This window comes from Patagioenas fasciata, chromosome Z, assembly GCF_037038585.1.
Source record: "Patagioenas fasciata isolate bPatFas1 chromosome Z, bPatFas1.hap1, whole genome shotgun sequence".
Lineage (NCBI taxonomy): Eukaryota > Metazoa > Chordata > Aves > Columbiformes > Columbidae > Patagioenas > Patagioenas fasciata.
Genome location: NC_092560.1, coordinates 47,080,957 through 47,099,762, shown reverse-complemented (window position 1 = coordinate 47,099,762; position 18,806 = coordinate 47,080,957). Strand labels below are relative to the sequence as shown.

The window sequence follows — 18,806 nt, the reverse complement described above, 5'->3', positions numbered from 1 at the left end:
TCCTTTGGCTCCACTTGATTAAATTTTATGTACTAAAAATTTATCTATTGTATTCTGTTTGCTGCTAAGTTCATAGAAACCTTAGAGTTGTTATACTGAACCCTGGTTTAGGTAGTCTTTGTTCTCTTCTCACCATCAAACAGTGTGAAATTCTTTAGTGCATGACACAGAAGTTACATGTCATGCATTTATTAGATGTTTTCCTTCCTCCAGTCTTCTAATCTTTTTGATGTGTAGTCTTTCAAATCGATAATTTTATGAGTCCTCCTTTTTGAAATAGCAGATTGCACAATTCCATTGTTCTTCATTTTAACACCTCCATTTTCAACATTTTCCCTCTGTGGCATAATGAGTCTAGACCTCTGTTATAGATGTCATGCCTTGTCTCAGCAAGTATTTGCAGATCATCAAGCAGCCTTTTCAAAGTCAGTGTTTATTAATCAGAAGAATACAGTAGCTAGAGTCCTTAGTGAAGAAAGACAAAACTAAATTTGCAAAAGGCTGTGTTCCCACATCATTTAGGATTACTTCTGTCATTCTCCAAAGAAAAGCTGTCTTATCTTGGATGATTCCACAACGGAACAGGCTAAACAGTTAAATTCTTTCACTGTGAAAACATCTGTTTCTACCCCCTCTCTTGCAGTCCCATGTGACTAAGAAGTAAATAAAGTTTTGCTTTCTTGACAATCAGCATCTCAACATCCTGATTTTTATTTCATCTATGAAATTTGGACTTGCCAAACCCAACTCATTCACAAGAAGTATGGAATAATAAGACATGGCTAATAAGTGATTTTCATATTGATTATATATATGCATGTTATATGTGTACAATTATATACCTATTATTATGTAATAGGTTGTAATTGTATATTGATAAATATATATTTAAGAAGTTATATAAAGTGAGTTTTCTAGCTTCTGCCAGTTTATTGTCTCAAGTTGTTCCAGCAAAACATTAAGTGAACTTTACATCTGGTCTGTATGTGACATTCTGCATTCTGTGACTATAGCCCCTGAAATGCTCCAAGATCCAGCTTTTTCAAAACATTCACAGAGTTTCATAAGCAGGGTTACAGGCTTTATTTTTAATGCTGTCTGGATTTGAGTTTTCTCTGTGATCACTAGTGACGATCACCTCTGAATGCTACTAAGTCCCTGGATGCAATAGTATCTTGGACTAACAGTTTTCATAGGTTAGGTACATGTTGTTTAAATAAGCTCAAACCCCATTATCCTTTTTGAAAAGGTTGTACTTAAATTTTCTTGTCTATCTCTTGTTCCTGTTTTAAGGTATTAAGGTGATTTTTGGACACAACAATGTGTCCATCTGTGGACCTGAAAAAGAAGCAGTCATCTTTAAGAGTCTACAGCACTTCACAGTATTCTCCTAATTTAAAAAATAAATAAATAAACAAACAAATAAATAAATAAAATAAAATAAAAATTAACGTGTCCCTTGTCCAGAGAGTCAGTCCTCTCAGTTACAGAGGGGCAATCAGGTTGACCAGGCTTGCTTTGCACATGGTAGGTCTATGCTGGCCGTCTCCTGTCATCTTTGTGTCCTTCAGGTGTAGCTTTCAGGAAAACTGGCTCCATGATTTTCTTGCAGATCAAAAGTCAGGCTTACTGTCTTCCATTTGCAATCAGACTGTGTCTGTGGTACTGAATGAAATTACTCCATTGCAAAATAGTGCAAAGTAAACAAGTAATGTTTTCATGTCCTTGAGCAAGTGAAAATAGAGCAAATCTGCTTTTAACAGCTGGGTCTACAGAAGCTATTTTGTCTTAAAACCATGGGATTAAAACCAGCAGCTACTACCACTTTTGCAATCCATCTCTGAAATGGGTATTTTTTAATATTTTTGTGAGAGGTCTACAGTCAGAACAGAACTAAACATGCTACATGCCTTTCATTTTCCAGTACCAGTATCTTCTTGCATCCTCATACTGAAGATTTTGGGATTTTCTTTGGTTTGGTTTATGTTTTGTTGTTGATATGCATTGAGTAAAAGATGTTGAAATGGCTGAAATGTCACAGAGCCTTTCTTCTGCACTGATAGAGTTTATTAAGAATATAGATATATTAAGCGTTAATTGGTTGTTGTCTGTGTTGAAATTTCTTCCTCAGAGTCCTGTATAAAATATAAAACACTTTTGTATTATTTTGTCCAGAGTTTAGCCTTGTTCTTAGTGTAGACTACTGTGGAAACAGCTTGTTATGTTAAAGATTATTCTGAAAGATCACACTTTTCTACTTTTTCAATTTCATTTCTGGTTTATGGCAGAGTTTTTGTTATGTTATAGGACAACAGGTAATTTTTTTAATAACCTTTGTACAAATGTACTGTTTTCTGTATGGTTTTATTCTGGCCAAATATGAAAGACAAAAAAGTAAAGCAAGCACCAAGATTAATGCTACCTGGGAAATCCTAGCCCTCTAATAGCTTGTATTTCTACAGGTTTGAACTGTAGGAGAAGCATTGATTTAACAGTTACTTTTTTTCTACGTACCAGCTAATAAAGTTGGCATTGAGTACAGCAGTGTATACTGTACCAACATAATAACCATAAACCACAATGAGACCATAGCTGGCTAACTGTATACCAACCACTTTCATGTCTTCTACAGAAAAAATAAAATATTTGCCTATATTAAATATATTTTATATCAAAAAATAAAGTACTTTTCCACAAAAAAGCTGCCATCTTTCATCTTACAGGCATTAAGTCTTTACAGTTCTTGCCTCCAGGGTTTTTTTTTTAGGCTTCCTGAGGTAACCAGTACTTTAAATAATGAGATTTTATTTTCAAAAGGGAAATCAGAAATACATTGCTTTAAAATGTATGTGTTATATCTTTCAAACAGATTTTTAATCAAAGTTGTGGTAGTATCACTAGTTGAGTGGTTTGCCACCATGCTTCCAAATAAAGGTCAAAATATTCATCCAGAGAGAATGGATTTAACTAGATTTCCTAAACATCTGGAGAAAACAGGTTTGCTCAAGGGATACAGTCTGTCTCCTTCTCATTTCCTTTAGGCATCTTATTAGATTGGTTTCCCAGTGTGGTCATGCCCCTATATCTTTCTGCATTTTATTGCAGTCCCATGCTTCATTCTCAAGAAATGTTGCCCATAGCCACATATGCACAAAGGTATAACAATAAAATTATCACAGGAGACTTCAAGCAAATATGTTAAAATGCAGGCTTGCCATCCAGAGAGATGGCACAGCATTCTATCAGGAGAAATTTCAGGCTGGGCAAATTTTTTTCTAACCTTCTTCAGGGTTTACAAAAGCTTAGGTCTTTACCTATTTACATATCTCTCTGGTTGCTGTCTTTTGTGAGAACTTGACATAAATATGAAAATACCACTAGTATAAAATACATTTTTTTAAAAAGTCTCCCTTTTGCCTCACTACCAAACCATGGGGGAAAGGACTTCATTGCTTTCCTGTTTACTTACTACGTGGATGTATGTACTGTAAGGGAAAATAGTTACAGAATTAAGGTTGACATTTGATTATGAGAACAGTGAAGTTCATGGTTACCTCATCTACTTATGCATTTACTTTTATTTCAAGGGAACTGCTCATACAGTTAAAACCAGGAATGTATTTAAGTATTTGATTATGAATGTATTTAAGTATTTGATTATAAATGGGATTGGCTGAGTTCCCTGATGGAAAGCCAGTTCTTGTACAAATCCTGTCTCTCTTGCTTTTCTATTTCACGGTGGCACTGAAATGTATCTGTTATATGAAGTCATGATTATAAAAGAAAAAAATGCATGTCATACTACCTGTCAGCTGGACATGCAAAAGCCTGAGCTGAATTAGACTTTTGACTGGAAAACCAGCAAAAACTGAAAGTGATGCACCCATGGTAGCTTTTATTTGGTAGCAGATGATCTGCAGTGCTTGATACATAATTGATATCAGTATATGATGACAAAGTATTTAGTCATTAAAATACCCTTATAAATTTAAAACAGTAGATTAATTGTTTAAAAAGTTATTATGCAGTGAGTTTTATACAACTGTTTTTCATTTAAGGCAGAAGCAATATGAATTGTGAGCTATGATTCCTCCACTGTGTGAGCAACATAGCCTAGAACTCAAGCAGTGGTTTGTTCAACCACTGTAGTTACAGCAGCAAAACATCTTTTGACACATGGAAATGGGATTGGGCATGTAGTCAGCCTCTGCACAGAACAGATTAGCTAAACTGCAAGACCTCATCTAATTTTATGGCAGATAACCATCAGCCTCATCAGTGCAGGGAGTAAACATAAATCCTGTCTCTTAGGGTCACATGCGCATCAATATTTGCTTTGAATAATAAAATTTTGTTGCCTTAATTCAGGGAAAAAGTGTGAAGTCACTGAAAAATTTGTGAAAATAATTTTTTATGTATATGTACTGGTAAAGGAGAACATTTTCTATGTATAAGCAATATTTATGTTGACTAAATATTCAATACTTAATCTGTTGCATGCTGTAGAGGATATTGTTAACACATATAAGTTAATGTTTTGATTGGTAAATATAATATATTAAAATTATTTGGCAGTATATTTTCTATATAATCAGCTGTAGTTTACAATTGACAAGTGTTTGTGTCTAATGGTGGGCTAACAATAATAATAATAATAATAATAATAATAATAATAATAATAATAATAATAATAATAATAATAATAATGCTTTTCCACAAATCACTGGAAATAAAATATCAAACTAATTCTGGTGACTGGTAAAGCTTCAATGCATTCAAAGGTTTGTTATTTATCCGCATCATTTACGTATTTCTCTTTTTTTTGTAATTCAATAGAACAATATAAATGAAAGATAGAAAAGACCATTTAAATTGGCTGGTTCAGTCTATCTTGTACAACATTTTCTTTATAGCCTCTCCAGAATTTTGTCCACCCATATTTTAAATAACTCAAGCAGATGAGAGTAACTCTATAACTCCACCAACAGAAGGAGATTATTTCACAGTTCACTAAGATGTGCTGCTGTTACACCATTTTTTAGCATCTAAATACCTGGTTTTCTTTGCTCATTTTCTTTTTATTATATCTGCTTATTGCAGTTTTAAATTTCATAAACTTCTGCCTGTTTTTTTATACATTAGGCTATTCAGAAGCTAGTAGGTGGCTATCAAAGCCACCTTAATAGCTTTTGTCTAGGGACAGTAAATAAATAAAATGGGAAGTTCCATAAGAAAACTGTTACTTGGTAATACTTTCTTGACTGATTGATTTCTACTCTGTGTAAAACCTCTGAGAGGTTGGAAATTTTAAATTCTAATTCTTGCACATTTAAATGCTTTTGAGATTAATGATAAAAATATCTTAATAAACAAATGCTAAAATGTTTTTTTGCATGAATGCATATGTGTGTGTAATGGCTTAGTATCAGAGTGGTGTCAATCATAATCAATTTTTAAAAACATTTCTATCCAGTCCCTACTGAATGCTGACCAAAGGCAGTGTCTTTTACATACAATATGTTAGCTGATGATAGGAGAAAAATAGCAACACAGTTAAACCTCACAGATTTTCCATTAAATTGAACTAGGATGTATTGATTAATTAAGTACTCCAATTTGTAGTAGGTGCATGTCATTAAGAATGTGTGTAACTGGATGTAATTCCACTTAATACAGGAGATTCCAAAACAGTTCTATTTGGTAAAATGATGCAAAACCTGGAGTATTTGTTTCCAGATTTAAAAATACATTTAAATTAATTTAAGAGTGGGCCAAATATTGGATGTTGTTCATACCAAGGATATGTATGTAATTTTTTCTTTTGTAGTGACCTTATACTTGGGAATGGTCGTGACTAAATTATAAAAGTTAGATTACTGATTTTTTTAAAACATACTAGTGTAATATCGGTTTCTGATTTTTTTTTTTATTTGTATTTATAAAAAATCAAGGAGAAAAACCTCAAGATGATACACTGCCAACTATAGTTGCCCAAAAACAGCCCTGGAAAACAAACAGAGCAGTCTCATCTGCTCTGATTTGGTTAGATGTGAGAGCTCAGTGCTTACTTAGATCAAATCCAGAAGTAATTAACCATAGAAACATTCAAATTGCAACCGTTGGTTTCACAGTTTACATGCAGTTAAATGGAGACCTTCCTCTCTGACTAAAGCAGCCGTTTCTGCCTGTAGTATAGGAATATATCACAGAATCACAGAATGGTTTGGGTTGGAAGGGACCTCTGGAGATCATCTAGTCCAACCCACCTGCTAAAGCAGGTTCACCCAGAGCAGATCACACAGGAATGTGTCCAGGCGGGTCTTGAATGTCTCCAGAGAAGGAGACTCCACAGCCTCTCTGGGCAGCCTGTTCCAGTGCTCTCACAAAGAAGTTTCTCCTCATATTCAGATGGAACCTCCTGTGCTTCAGTTTGTTCCCATTGCCCCTCATCCTGTTGTTGGACACCACTGAAAGATATGTGGTGCCATCCTCTTGACATCCATCCTTGAGATATTTATAAACATTTATGAGATCCTTTCTCAGCCTTTTCTTCTCCAGGCTGAACAGACCCAGCTCGCTCAGTCTCTCTTCATAAGAAAGGTGCTCTAGGCCACTAATCATCTTCTAGCCCACCACTGGACTTCCTCCAGTAATTCCTTGTCCTTCTTAATCTGGGGAGCCCAGGACTGAACAAAGTTCTCCAGATGCGGCCTCACCAGGGCAGAGTAGAGGGGGAGGATAACCTCCCTTGACCTGCTGGTCACACTCTTCGTAACGCATCCCAAGATACTGTTGGCCTTTTGGCCACAGGGGCACATTGGTCAGCCTGTTGTCAATATTTCCCAAGTTCTTCTCTGCAATGCTGCTTTCCAGCATGTCCACCCCTAGCCTGTACTGGTGCCTGGGGTAATTCCTCCTCACGTGCAGGACCCTACACTTGCCCTTGCTGAACTTCATCAGGTTCTTATCTGCCCAGTCCTCCAGCCTGTCAAGGTCTCACTGAATGGCAGCACAGCCTTTTGGTGTGTCAGCCCGTCCTCCCAGTTTGATATCATCAGCAAACTTGCTGAGGGTGCACTCAGTCTCTTCATCCAGGTCATTGAACAGGTTGAACAGGACTGGACTCAGGACTGACCTCTGGGGAACCCCACTGACTACAGGCCTCCAGCCAAACTCTGCACCGTTGATCACAATGCTCTGAGCTCTGCTATCTAGCCAGTTTATGATCCATCTCACTATGAAGAAGGCATTCAGTAACTCTGCCTTCTCTGTATCATCTGTCGTCAGGGCACCCTCCTCATTCAGCAGCAGACCTACATTTTCCCTAAACTTCCTTTTGCTGCTGATGTACTTGAAGAAGCCCTTCTTGTTGTCCTTGACATCCCTGGCCAGATTGGCTTCGAAGTGGAGCTTGGCATTCTTTGTTGCATCCCTATGTAGTCTAACATCCTCCTTGTATTCCTTCCAGGTGGTCTGTCCTTTTTTCCGCATCACATAAACATCCTTCTTCCCCCTGCGTTTTGACAGAAGCTCCTTAGTCATCCATGCTGGCCTCTTACTCCCTTCACTTGATTTCTTCCTCATAGGGTTGCATCAGTCTTGAGCTTGGAGGAAGTGAAGTTTGAATATTAGCAAGCTCTCTTGGACCCCCCTACCTTATAGAGCCCTGTCCCATGGGATTCTTCCAAGCAGGACCTTGAAGAGGTCAAAGATCACCCTGCTGAAGTCCATGGTTTTAGTCCTACTTATTGTCCTGCTTCCTCCACACAGGATCCTGAACTCCACCATCTCATGGCTGCTGCAGCCGAGGCAGCCCTCAACCATGATATCTCCAGCCATTTCTTCTTGGTTTGTCAGTACAAGGTCCAGCAGTATGTCTCTCCTCTTTGGCTTCTCCACCATCTGTGTCAAAAAGTTGTCATCAGTGATCTGTAGGAATCTCCTGAACCGCGCATGCTTAGCTGTGTTGCCCAGACAGCAGATGTCAGGGTGATTGAAGTCTCCCGTGAGAACCAGGCTATGTGATCGTGAGGCTACTTCCAGCTGTCTATAGAAAGACTCATCAATTTCCTCCTCCTGATCAGGTGGCCTATAGTAAACATCCACAACAGCATCCCCCTTGTTAGCTTGTCCTTTTATTTCTACCCATAAGGACTCAACTCATTCATCATCCCTCCCTAGGCAGAGTCCTAGACATTGGAGTTGTTCTCTCACACAAAGTGCAACTCCTTCACCTTCCCTTGCTGGCCTGTCTTTCCTAAACAGTACATAGCCTGCCATGGCAACATTCCATTTGTCCCACCACATCTCCGTAATAGCAATGAGACCATGGCCTTGTGAATGCATGTAGACCTCTAATTCTTCCTGTTTATTCCCCATGCTACACGTGTTGGTGTATAGACACTTCAGGGAAGTACACAAGCATGCGGGTTTCTCATTATGCATTTAGCTATGTCAGTTTAACTTAATCATTATAAAATGAGGTTAAATTACTGTTTGCTTTTAATGGCTGTGCACTAAGGGCAAAATTTGTCTTATTCTTCCAACTATTCCAGCTGGTCGTCTAAAAGATGCTACCTCTGCCTACAAACCTGGTCCTGCATATGTCCTTTCACTTCCTCAGTTACAACAAAGTATCATTACAACTGGAAAATATTTTTGCTTAATGTGGCTCGAGGCTGTGAGGGCAATTTTCCGATTCCAGTTAGAGACTTTACACTTTATCTTCTACTACATAGGAGCTGTACATCAGTTGATGTCCATTCCACCAACCTAGTGCTATAAAAATAAATTCAAAATATTGCTTTTGTCAAAATAAATGGGAGAGAAAAGAATTTGATTCATTGTTTAATATTCACATACAGTGAGGTTCATACGTCAAAGCCAACATGTTTAAACTACTTGGTGGATTTTTGTGTACCCACCTACTTTAAATGTATGATGTTGTTCTGTTTGGTCATTCAGTATGTTTTTAAGCCTGGTTGTCATTAGTATTGAAACATACCTTTGACTCTTCTTTACTGCTGATTGTGCTACTAGTTCCTGAGTCACAGAATCCAGACTTGCTTTGTAGGGCTTTTAATGTATATTTCCTTGTTAAATTACTGTCAAGCTTTTTGAGAATAGCAGTATATTCTGATTATTGTGGGCAAATGCAGAGAGGAATAATAACTGCTGAGTAATGCAAACATTTTCTTAGCTGAAACTTGTGGCTTAAAGTATTCTACTCGTACAAGCAGAAGAACGGTGTGTACGCAAGACTTCTAAAAGAACTCAAGGATGAAATAGCCAAGCTCCTAACTGTACTTCACTTAAACCTGCTTGGACTGCTTGGCAGAGGTATTTAAAAAAAGTTTCAGGGAAGATCAGAAAAATATTAACTGATAATCCTGTAATCTGTATAAGGTAAATTAGTAATAATACAGAATATGATTAGTGAACACTTTCATAAATATGACACATTAAGGAAGCATTGACACAGCTTTTTTTAAGAGAGGTTGTGCTTCATAGTTATATCAGACAGTACTTTGGAGAAGTCAGCAAGAAATGGGGAAGATCTGGTTGATGCCGTCTGTTGGGATTTAAGGAAAGCATTTGCAAAGCAACTAAGCAGTTATAAAAGGGGAATTCCTGGATCAAGTTTTAAGCCACGTTCAAAACAAACAAGGGGCAGGTGGTTTTCGAAACAAAAGGTAGCTAAACTGAGGGACTCCTTGCCACAGGATGTTGTGGAACCTAAAAGAGTTTGTGGATTACTAGACTGTAGATAAACTTACAGAAGTACAGTGGCATCAACCCTGATTCAGAAGGTCCCTACACAAAATTTTTTTCATGTGAGGAAAGTGTTCTGGAAAAGTATTGTTAGATTTTTCACATGTTCTCGTGGCCTTTGTTTATTTCCCACTGTTGAGTGCTGATAGGGACTGAATAGTATATCTTTTCTCTGACCAAGGGTGTCCTCGTGAGGGTGCAGATGCACACATTGGAATTTTCTGAAAATAAGGTCATTTGTGTTTTAAAATGGCATACCCGCTATGTGTTTGATAGATGAACTGTTGCAATATCTGCCTACAGTGTAACATTGCACATTTTTGTCAAAATATTTGCATTTTTCAGAAAGACTTCTGCTAAACTGAGGACAAAGAGTTGCAAAGTGCAAAATAAAGATGTTGTTTTCTACTAGCTTATGACAGAATATTTTAAGTCTTCAGCCATCTGTAATGCAGTAATTGATTTCTAGTGTAATTTGTAATTAAATTAGAATATTGTTTTCAATAGTTTCTGTGTGTTAAAGAATACCCAGCTATTTAATCCAGGTGAACAGAAAATCCAATATTTGCATATGGCATTTGGGGACTTTCTAGGAACAGTTAGGGTTGAGACAGTGATGAGGAATGCTGCAACAGAAAAGCTAGGCAGACAAAAATACCATACATTCAACAGTCACTAATCTAAAGTATACCCCAGCCATAGTTAGCCTAAGACATACCTGATGTACAGATTAGGCCCACAGGTTGATTAAAGCATAAAATTCAATTCAATTATTTGCATATACACAAATGTGGAACACAGGTGAAGACAACAGATTAACAGTTACCTGAAAATCCATCTGGAACGTTTTAGCTGCAAAATGCGTTCATTTAGAAAGCCTTGCTCCCGAAATGTTGCAGTTGGATTTTTTGTTTGTTTCCACTCAAATTTTTATGTATAATATTGATATGTAACATCCTGAGATGGTTTTATTACATTTTGTATTGGTTTTATAAGTATTGTTACTTGTACCAAAAAAATGTGGTGGTTGTCTCATAGTATTTATTGTTACAGTTGTGTTCTGACTTTCCTGATAATCAATAGACTATAGAAATGACAATGTAGTCTAAAAATCATACATATAGACTTTGATGTATGGAAACTTACTTATGCTTTCCAAATCTTGGGGATGATCTTCATCATTCTTGTAATACCTCAGAGAAGTCACAGTAATAACAATTTGCTGGTTAACATATAGATGTTCAGAAAAAAGCAGTGAAGACCAGTTTTGCAAAGAGCCTTAATGATCTGTTATTTGATAATAATTTTGTAATTATTTCAATAATTATTAAGTCTTTTTTTCATTATTTTAAAAGGTAAAAATATTTTCATCTTTATATAAAAATCCATAAGACTTAACTGAGATTCAGTTAAGGTCCTACTGTAGAAATGTAATGCTTTACCAGCCAAAAAGCAAAAATACAAATAATAATATATCAAATGATCAATTAACACGTGTTAAATTATGTTTTGTTATAAAATGGTTTTCTGTGAATATTCTGTTATAAAACAGTGTATCTGAGTAAGACAGATATTCTTTTATTCTTGAATTTGTTTAGTATGTGCATATGAATGAAATTTCCTGCATCAGTCATCTTTTTGCCATGTTCAGGGCAGCTTCTTGGACTGATGATGCTCAGGTTATATTCTGGTCTTGGACATTCAACACACAGTGTAACACTGTTTTCTAGTCTTTCAACAGCATTGTCCCCTACATTCCCTCTAATCTGTGTATTTTAATGCCTTTACTAGGAGAAATGTACACTGGTGTGGTCTGGTGATATTTTATGTCACTCCTAAAACGTATTCTCTGCTGATTTTCTTCCGTTTATTAGTTTTGCATTAAGCATTGAGAAAGACAGAATATGATTGTAACTTTAGAGAAACTAGCAAAATTTTTCAAATCTAAACACTATTGGAAATTTTGTTTAGCTGACAATATTCTAATCTAGCGGCAGGCTTTCAGCATTCTTGCACTACTTCAAATCTATAACATTTTGTGTGGAGTTACAATAATGTGTAATTGCTACAGCTCTTGTTGTTGCAAAATATATACAGAAAGTTTTTGATGGTATGATTTTGGAAGGGCTCTGTAAAAAGTACTATGTTCTGTTATATATATAATATATTTGCATATTTGCAAAATTAGGACTTATTTTCTTGGGATGAACGGGGAAGGTAACAGGAAGTTGGTATTGTCCTAGAAAAAGCAGTGAAACCATAATGAAACCACGTAGATGATTGTATCAGAAACTCATTATGTCAGTTACAAAATTCTGTTATCATGGCCATTTGGTGAACTGCTGCAATAATAAAATGACGTACTACTGCAAATTCCACAGCTTCTGAGAATGTACTTGAACCTCTTTTGGCTGATTTTGTTTGCAAATCAAGTCCACCTAAATATTCCATCTGAATATGAGGAGAAACATCCTTACTTGGAGGGTGCCAGAGCACTGGAACAGGCTGCCCAGAGAGGTTGTGGAGTCTCCTCTGGAGACATTCAAGACCGACCTGGACACATTCCTGTATGGTCTGCTCTGGGTGAACCTGCTTTAGCAGGTGGATTGGGCTAGATGATCTCCAGAGATCCTTTCCAACCCCAACCGTTCTGCGATTCTGTGATATATAAATTATCAAACTATCCTTATTGTTGTCTGCCATCAGTATGGGTCTTTGCAGAACCGCTACAAGGTCAGATGGGTTGTCTTTGCTTCTAGATCTCAGTTACACCCTGATTAGCTAAGATTGACATCTGGCATATCAAGAGATACCAGCTCTTCGTAACTCTCTTTTTGCTGTGATTTTGTTGTTGTTCTTGTTGTTGTTTTTTGTCAATGCATTGTGTAGCATGAACAGAACTGTCCCACAGCTGCTGAAAAATCATCCCTTTAAAGATATTTGCATTATTTGGACTAAGTTACTAATTAATATTCCTTTTCAGGAACTGCATTTTAACTGGAGGTAAAAACTGTAAAGATCCTACCTCTTGGCTGACTTCAACACTAGAAACTTTAGACTTTTTTCTTGAGCTGAGATTTTAGCTGCTGAAGGTTGTTGCTCATTTCTGTTAATATATCCCGATTTGACTTAAGGGTTTCCAAGCCTGTATTTCCTGAAAAGTGTTCTAGTCCCTGGTGACCAGGGTGCTGGTGATTTCTGTCCTTTCTGTCATTCCAAACTAGGCATGTCCTGACAAAGCCTTCCCAATCTGTTCAGATGCCTTGTGGTTTCTCCTGCCTGTGATTTTTCAGTCCTTTCAGAACTTCCTCTTTCCTTTTATAAAGGCTCAAGTTTTTATTTTAATTCCTCCTGGCCTTTTTATTTTAATTGGAAAAGTGTTTGTGAAGAAAACATGGAAGTAAAACATATTGTTATTACATCATCAATACAAACAAGGGGAAACAAATGCAACTTTAGAGTGTAGTTATGAAATTAATAATGAGAGATAGATACATGCAGGGTTTTCTAATTTGTTTTATTGACACAGAAAATGTCCTGTTATTCTCTGTGCTGTCTTTGCAATATTATTTCGCTGGGGGGGGAAAAAAAAAAGTGTTAATAGTATAAAATCATTTATTTTCCCTGAAAGGAAGTGAGGTAGAATTGTTTTTATTCTATAGTTATTTCGATTAATTAATCCTTGATTCTGTGAAAAAAAATAAAATACTTCCATAGTAAATATCTCTGCTAACTGGTCTATTTATCTTGATTGGTAAATAGAAAAATACATAGGAAGGTCTGTTTATCTATGCATTTGTGTTTGCATGTGTATGCCTTATTTGAAGAGACAGCTATTTCATAGTTAAAAATGCTGAAATACAAGATCTTTTACAAGATACGTGACAACTGCTTCTGAAAATTTCATTTCAGTGTCATTTAGTGTATACATGGAGCTGAGCTTACCATCTCCATGAGCTATATAGTTCATATCTTTAATATCTGTTTTTATAGCTCTGATAGCCATTGGACAATACAGCGTGACAATAGAGACAGTGGATGTTGGATGGTGCAAAGAAATCACAGACCATGGAGCCACACAAATTGCACAAAGCAGCAAGTCTCTCCGATACTTAGGATTGATGAGATGTGATCAGGTAAGGTGCATTTACATGAACTGGTGCCTTCTTCTGAGCATATGTGAGAGTGAGTGTTCATGTGCGTCTGTGTGAGGGAGAGAAATAGGAAGATTTATTTATGTTTTTCCATACAAACAGATATGGTATTCACTACTGTGCTACTCCTTCAGTGTACTGCATTCACACATTTAGCTAAAAAAGTATCTAGAGAACTAGCAAGAGCCCTATAAATTTTTGCAGACATGGATTTTCAAATACACCTACAAGCTACACCCACAGCCTGAGATGCTCACAGAATTTTTTGTAAAATCTGCCCTCTGAGGGTTTTGAATATTTCTGGCTAAAACTGTTTTGTATGTCATGTGTTACTTCAGTGTTACTTTCAATGTCTCTGTTCTTGCTCATATATAGTGGTTTTGAAAACACAAGGGCAAGGATTTGGATAAAATCATAGTGTTAACAAAAGAAAAAAATACTGGGTTTCTTATAATACAGCTTTCCTCCTTGGAATATGTTAAGAATACCTCTAAGTTGTAACACTTTATCTTTAGAAGAAGAGAGGACAAGGCAGTCCAGCTCCACCACAACCTGTATATAGGCTTCAGGAATCATGTCTCTGTTGAGAGAGGAGAGATCAAGAGGCCAGGAAACATAGCAGAAATAGCTAAAAGTCGTTGGAGCTTCAGAGTCTCTGATCTCAAGACTTCAAATATACCTGCAGGGATTGTTTCTTTTCCAGCCATCATGAACAAAATGTCCAGCTTGTGGTACCCATCATAAGCTTATCTCTCAGGCTTGTTAATTTTTGATTGGATACAGTCTGTGGAAACATAGGTTTTTAGTTTAAGAAACTTGATGCTCAAAACCATTACCTTACATCCCTTGCAGTGCTTTATAGAAGACAGTTGCAAAACCCAGTATTTCAACTGGCAAAGAATAATAATTTCCAGGTCTGTTGTAAAGTTAGAAATCACATTTTGCAAACCCAGCCTTAGACAGTTTCGAGTTCGAGAGCACTTTGGAAGAATTGCTCTGTCTATTAAAACTGACTCCACTTAATCTGCTAAACATTAGTGTTTTGCAAGAGCCAATAGACAAAAAGTGTGTGACTCTCTTTGATGGATTGTGGTAAGATTATGTACTTAGAGAATGTTCAAAGAGGTTATTTGAACTTGGGAATTAGATCTGACCCTGAATCACCTGATCAATTTTAAACATATATTTATTTTGCGGATTTAGCTAATGTTGAACCATCAACAAGGCTCTAATATGTGAAATAATTTTATGCTGTCTTCAGCTGTTCTAGAAAATCAATGATCTCAGTGCTGAAAACACATTTTACTACCTCATCAGTTAAACTATATGTACTACAGTCTGTATTCCTCTAATTGCTGATTAATGCTTTCCTAGTTCTTCACAAAGGATTATACACCATCTTTTGTGTTATGAAAGTAAGTCAGCTGCTAAAAGGAAAAAAGAAAAATGGAGCTGGGGGAGATTGTGTGTATGCATGCATACGCATATTCAAAGTATGGTAGCTAAAACTTGTTAAGAAATAGGTAAATGCAAACACTACTAGTAGGACTACCACTGGGAATTATTTTCTTGCTTGCAAAGCCTTGATGGGAAAAGTAGGTCCTTGGACAGAATGAAGTAAATATCCTTGACTTAAGAGCTTTTGGCAGCTAGAAGATGCCAGCTCCCTTTTTTCACTGCAAAAGAACAGAGAAATTACTGAACAAAATTGTCTTCAACTGTCTCTCCACAATATCATGCAGAACTAATTTTTTCCAATGGCTGCTCTATTAAATTAAAAATGTCAGTGCCCGGCATGTCATTAAAGAGAATTCTTGGGTGATGCAGAAGGGTTTGTTTACATGCCCTGGTGACTGAAATTCCTGTCTTTGGTCTATTGTCAGCTTGCAGTGAAGAGAGGGTTAGAATATTTGCCACTTCTAACCAGCCTTTAATAAGGTACTGTTATCCTAGTACCAGGTACCATATATGCCTTTCTAGGAATTCCTAGGAATTGGAGGGTAAGGATTTAAACACAGTTACATAAGGAACATAAGTAAGTAGACTTCAAATGGTTACCACTAAAATATGCTTTATGACCCAGCCTCTTTGGAATTTCTTTGATATTCAGTTGACATAAATTAGAGGCGTCAAGGGTCCTCCCAAGAAAGATCAGAGAGGCTGCAAGCCTGGGTAAAGGCAGGCTCTGTTTTATGCCATTGATTATCTGAGTGCCTCCAGGCAATGTGTTTCAGTAGATGCAGAGCATTATTGATCCACACCATGAAGATAATCAAATTATTCATTTCTCCTCAAACTGCTGTTGCCATGACCTTTCTTTTTATCATGTCTCCTACCATCTAACATGCACACCTAAGGTACAGTATGGTCTTTGCCTTAAAATAAATGTCATTCTGTCTAGGAGTCTCATAAAAAATGCTGGCTTTACCATGAGATCATCATATTGAGGGCATATATTTAAACTGGAAGTTTTCTAATAAGAATTTTAACACTATTTTTCAACATTTTAGTGTTACTGAATAGCAACACAATCACTATTTACAAATCGCATAGAGAAAATGTCAAAGATTATTAAACTCTCAAAGTCTTTCAGATCTGTCCGTAGTAGAATTTTGGTTTAGGAAGCATGTTTGTGCTTAGATACGCAAAATCTAAATAACCTTTTCAATGTAAAAATATTAGAGGTAAGGTTACTGAGCAAATGTCGTCCTTTTTTTTTTTTTTTCCCCCTAGCACTTCCATGACTTACTTAGGCAAATACGATTTTCCCTGCATTACACAGCAGTGTTGTCTGAGGCCTGGAGAGAGCTCTGAACAAACTGGTACCGCTGGAAAAATGCAGGGCAGTGTGGATATATGGGCATAAGTCCTGATAGCAGCTTACCTGACAAAGTACAGCACCTTGTCTAGGAAAATTAGCACTCAGGAATGATCATGAGATACTGTCATACAGACGGGGTGGTATAACTTATTGCTTCCATTTCCATGAGTAGCTGCTCAGGAAATGCTAGCTTGATCTCTACAGAGTCCTGCCTTGTACAGCATAGGTACAGTAAGACACATACCATTAGTCTTCTGTATCAGATAGGCTTCTCACAGACTATGATCCAGAGCTCCAAAATGATTTAGACATTCAGAAAGTGGACCCTAAATATTGTTAAGTACCTATATTTTGGACAATGAAATTAACCTGTTGCCTGCATACAAACATCAACATGTTCTCAGAAGGAGCTAGGACCCTTTTCCCTTCTGATCTTTCTCAAACTACAGGTTATTAACTGTTGCAGATATGTATTTGTGTACATATGTATCTGTAGGTCCCTACCGGCACCTGACAGTACTTTGGACTGAACAAGTCATGCGTTTCATTAAAAGCAAATGTTGCCATTCTGAGTGTCCATTTATTTTGAAAGCATTAAGAGATACGATCAGTAGTTATTTAAGGCCTATGCAGGACATTTTAGAGTTTTGTAATTGGAAAAGGCATAAAAGACATAGTATTTCTGTTTTGCATTATGTTGTTACTGCCTGCCATGTCACTGTGTCCCACTCCCAGGGGTGCTGAGCCAGGCTTTATTCCCTTGTGTCGCATATTCCCGATGCTCTTGGCAGCACAGCAAAACCACAAACTCCCAGTTCCTCTGCATAGCGGAGTGCTGCACTGCCGTGTGCTGCAGCCCAAGGTAGTGTTTTGGGACTTGACATGGGTGTGGCGGAACACGTTAGCTGGTACTGCCAGGGTACACCGAAGCTCTGATTTGTCATCTCTGTAAATACTGAGAAAGGCACAGAGTTGTCTCCAGAACCAGGGGTTGTATTCAATTCACCTCAGTTCATTCCCCCTGCAGCAGGAAGAGAACATGATTATCCATTCTTCAAATCTTAATAATACTCTGTATTTTTTTAATCACAGCCTAGGAAATTACATATTTTAATTTGTCCTTTCCTTTAAATACTTTGAGAGAGGTGTCGGCAATTATGGAATACTTTCTTTTCTTCCACAAACACAGACATCCTAAGAGCTGGACTTGCATCCTAAGGGCATAAAGTAATGCCTACATCACATTCACAGATTCAAATCCACGTTTCAAGCTTATTTTTCTGAACACAAATCTGTACGTTCCTACCCCTAAACTGATCTGTGTTGTATTTACTTATTGTAGTTACTTTATTTCTAAATCTTTCATATTTGTAAAATAAACTGGAAAAAGAGGGCAATGTTGTCTAAGCTATTTATTCCTGGAACTCATTTTAAAGATGTCTTGGTAGCACTTCTTTATTGTGCTTTCACAAAAACCCAAATAGCCTTTAAATAATAACAGTTTGAAATCTTCACCTTAGTGGAAAATGGCTGGGTATCACCTAGGACCTAGTGGCTAAAAACTTGATCTCTTTTCTGGCTGGTAGCTTGGCTGGTTGAACATGTCAGAATAACTTTCCTGTGGACTCTGCAGCTTTTCTCACACAGATTTTCTTATTGCAAGCACTTTTCTTATAGCTGTGGTGCTATTTTCAATGTTTGTCAGCAGTGCTACGACATAAATGCAGTAGACTTTTCTTAGGCGAATATGCAGAAAAATGACACTGAAAAACAAAGGATGCAAAATGCAACATCCACAGCTATGTGTGAATGATACAAAGTAAGTCTGACAAAGTTGGTTGTCAACGGATACGCAGCTTCACATAATAAATCATCACAGCCTTTTTTCTTTGCTTCTTTCTTTTTCTTTTTTTTTTTTTTTTTGTCTTGAGGAATTCTGGTTGCTTTTCATGAAAATACTTCTGAAAGCCTGTAGCTTATTTCCGTTTACTTTCTTATATTAATTGTAGCATGTATTTCCTGTTACAGTTTTACTGAAATGTTAGAGCACACAAATTGAT

At 36.9% G+C, this 18,806-nt stretch overlaps 1 protein-coding gene across 4 annotated transcripts in view; it reads left to right on the top strand.

The window, feature by feature from the left end:
* The window catches only part of FBXL17 (F-box and leucine rich repeat protein 17), a 380,831-nt gene that overhangs the window by 266,963 nt on the left and 95,062 nt on the right, over window positions 1-18,806 (top strand). For 3 of the 4 annotated variants that reach the window (XM_065861735.2, XM_065861734.2, XM_071801718.1), the window contains one exon: window positions 13,765-13,907. In XM_065861735.2, coding sequence (XP_065717807.1) covers window positions 13,765-13,907 — 143 coding nt within the window. Of the gene's footprint in view, window positions 1-13,764; window positions 13,910-18,806 lie in introns of all 4 variants that reach the window. The other variant, XM_071801719.1, reaches the window with a different exon arrangement.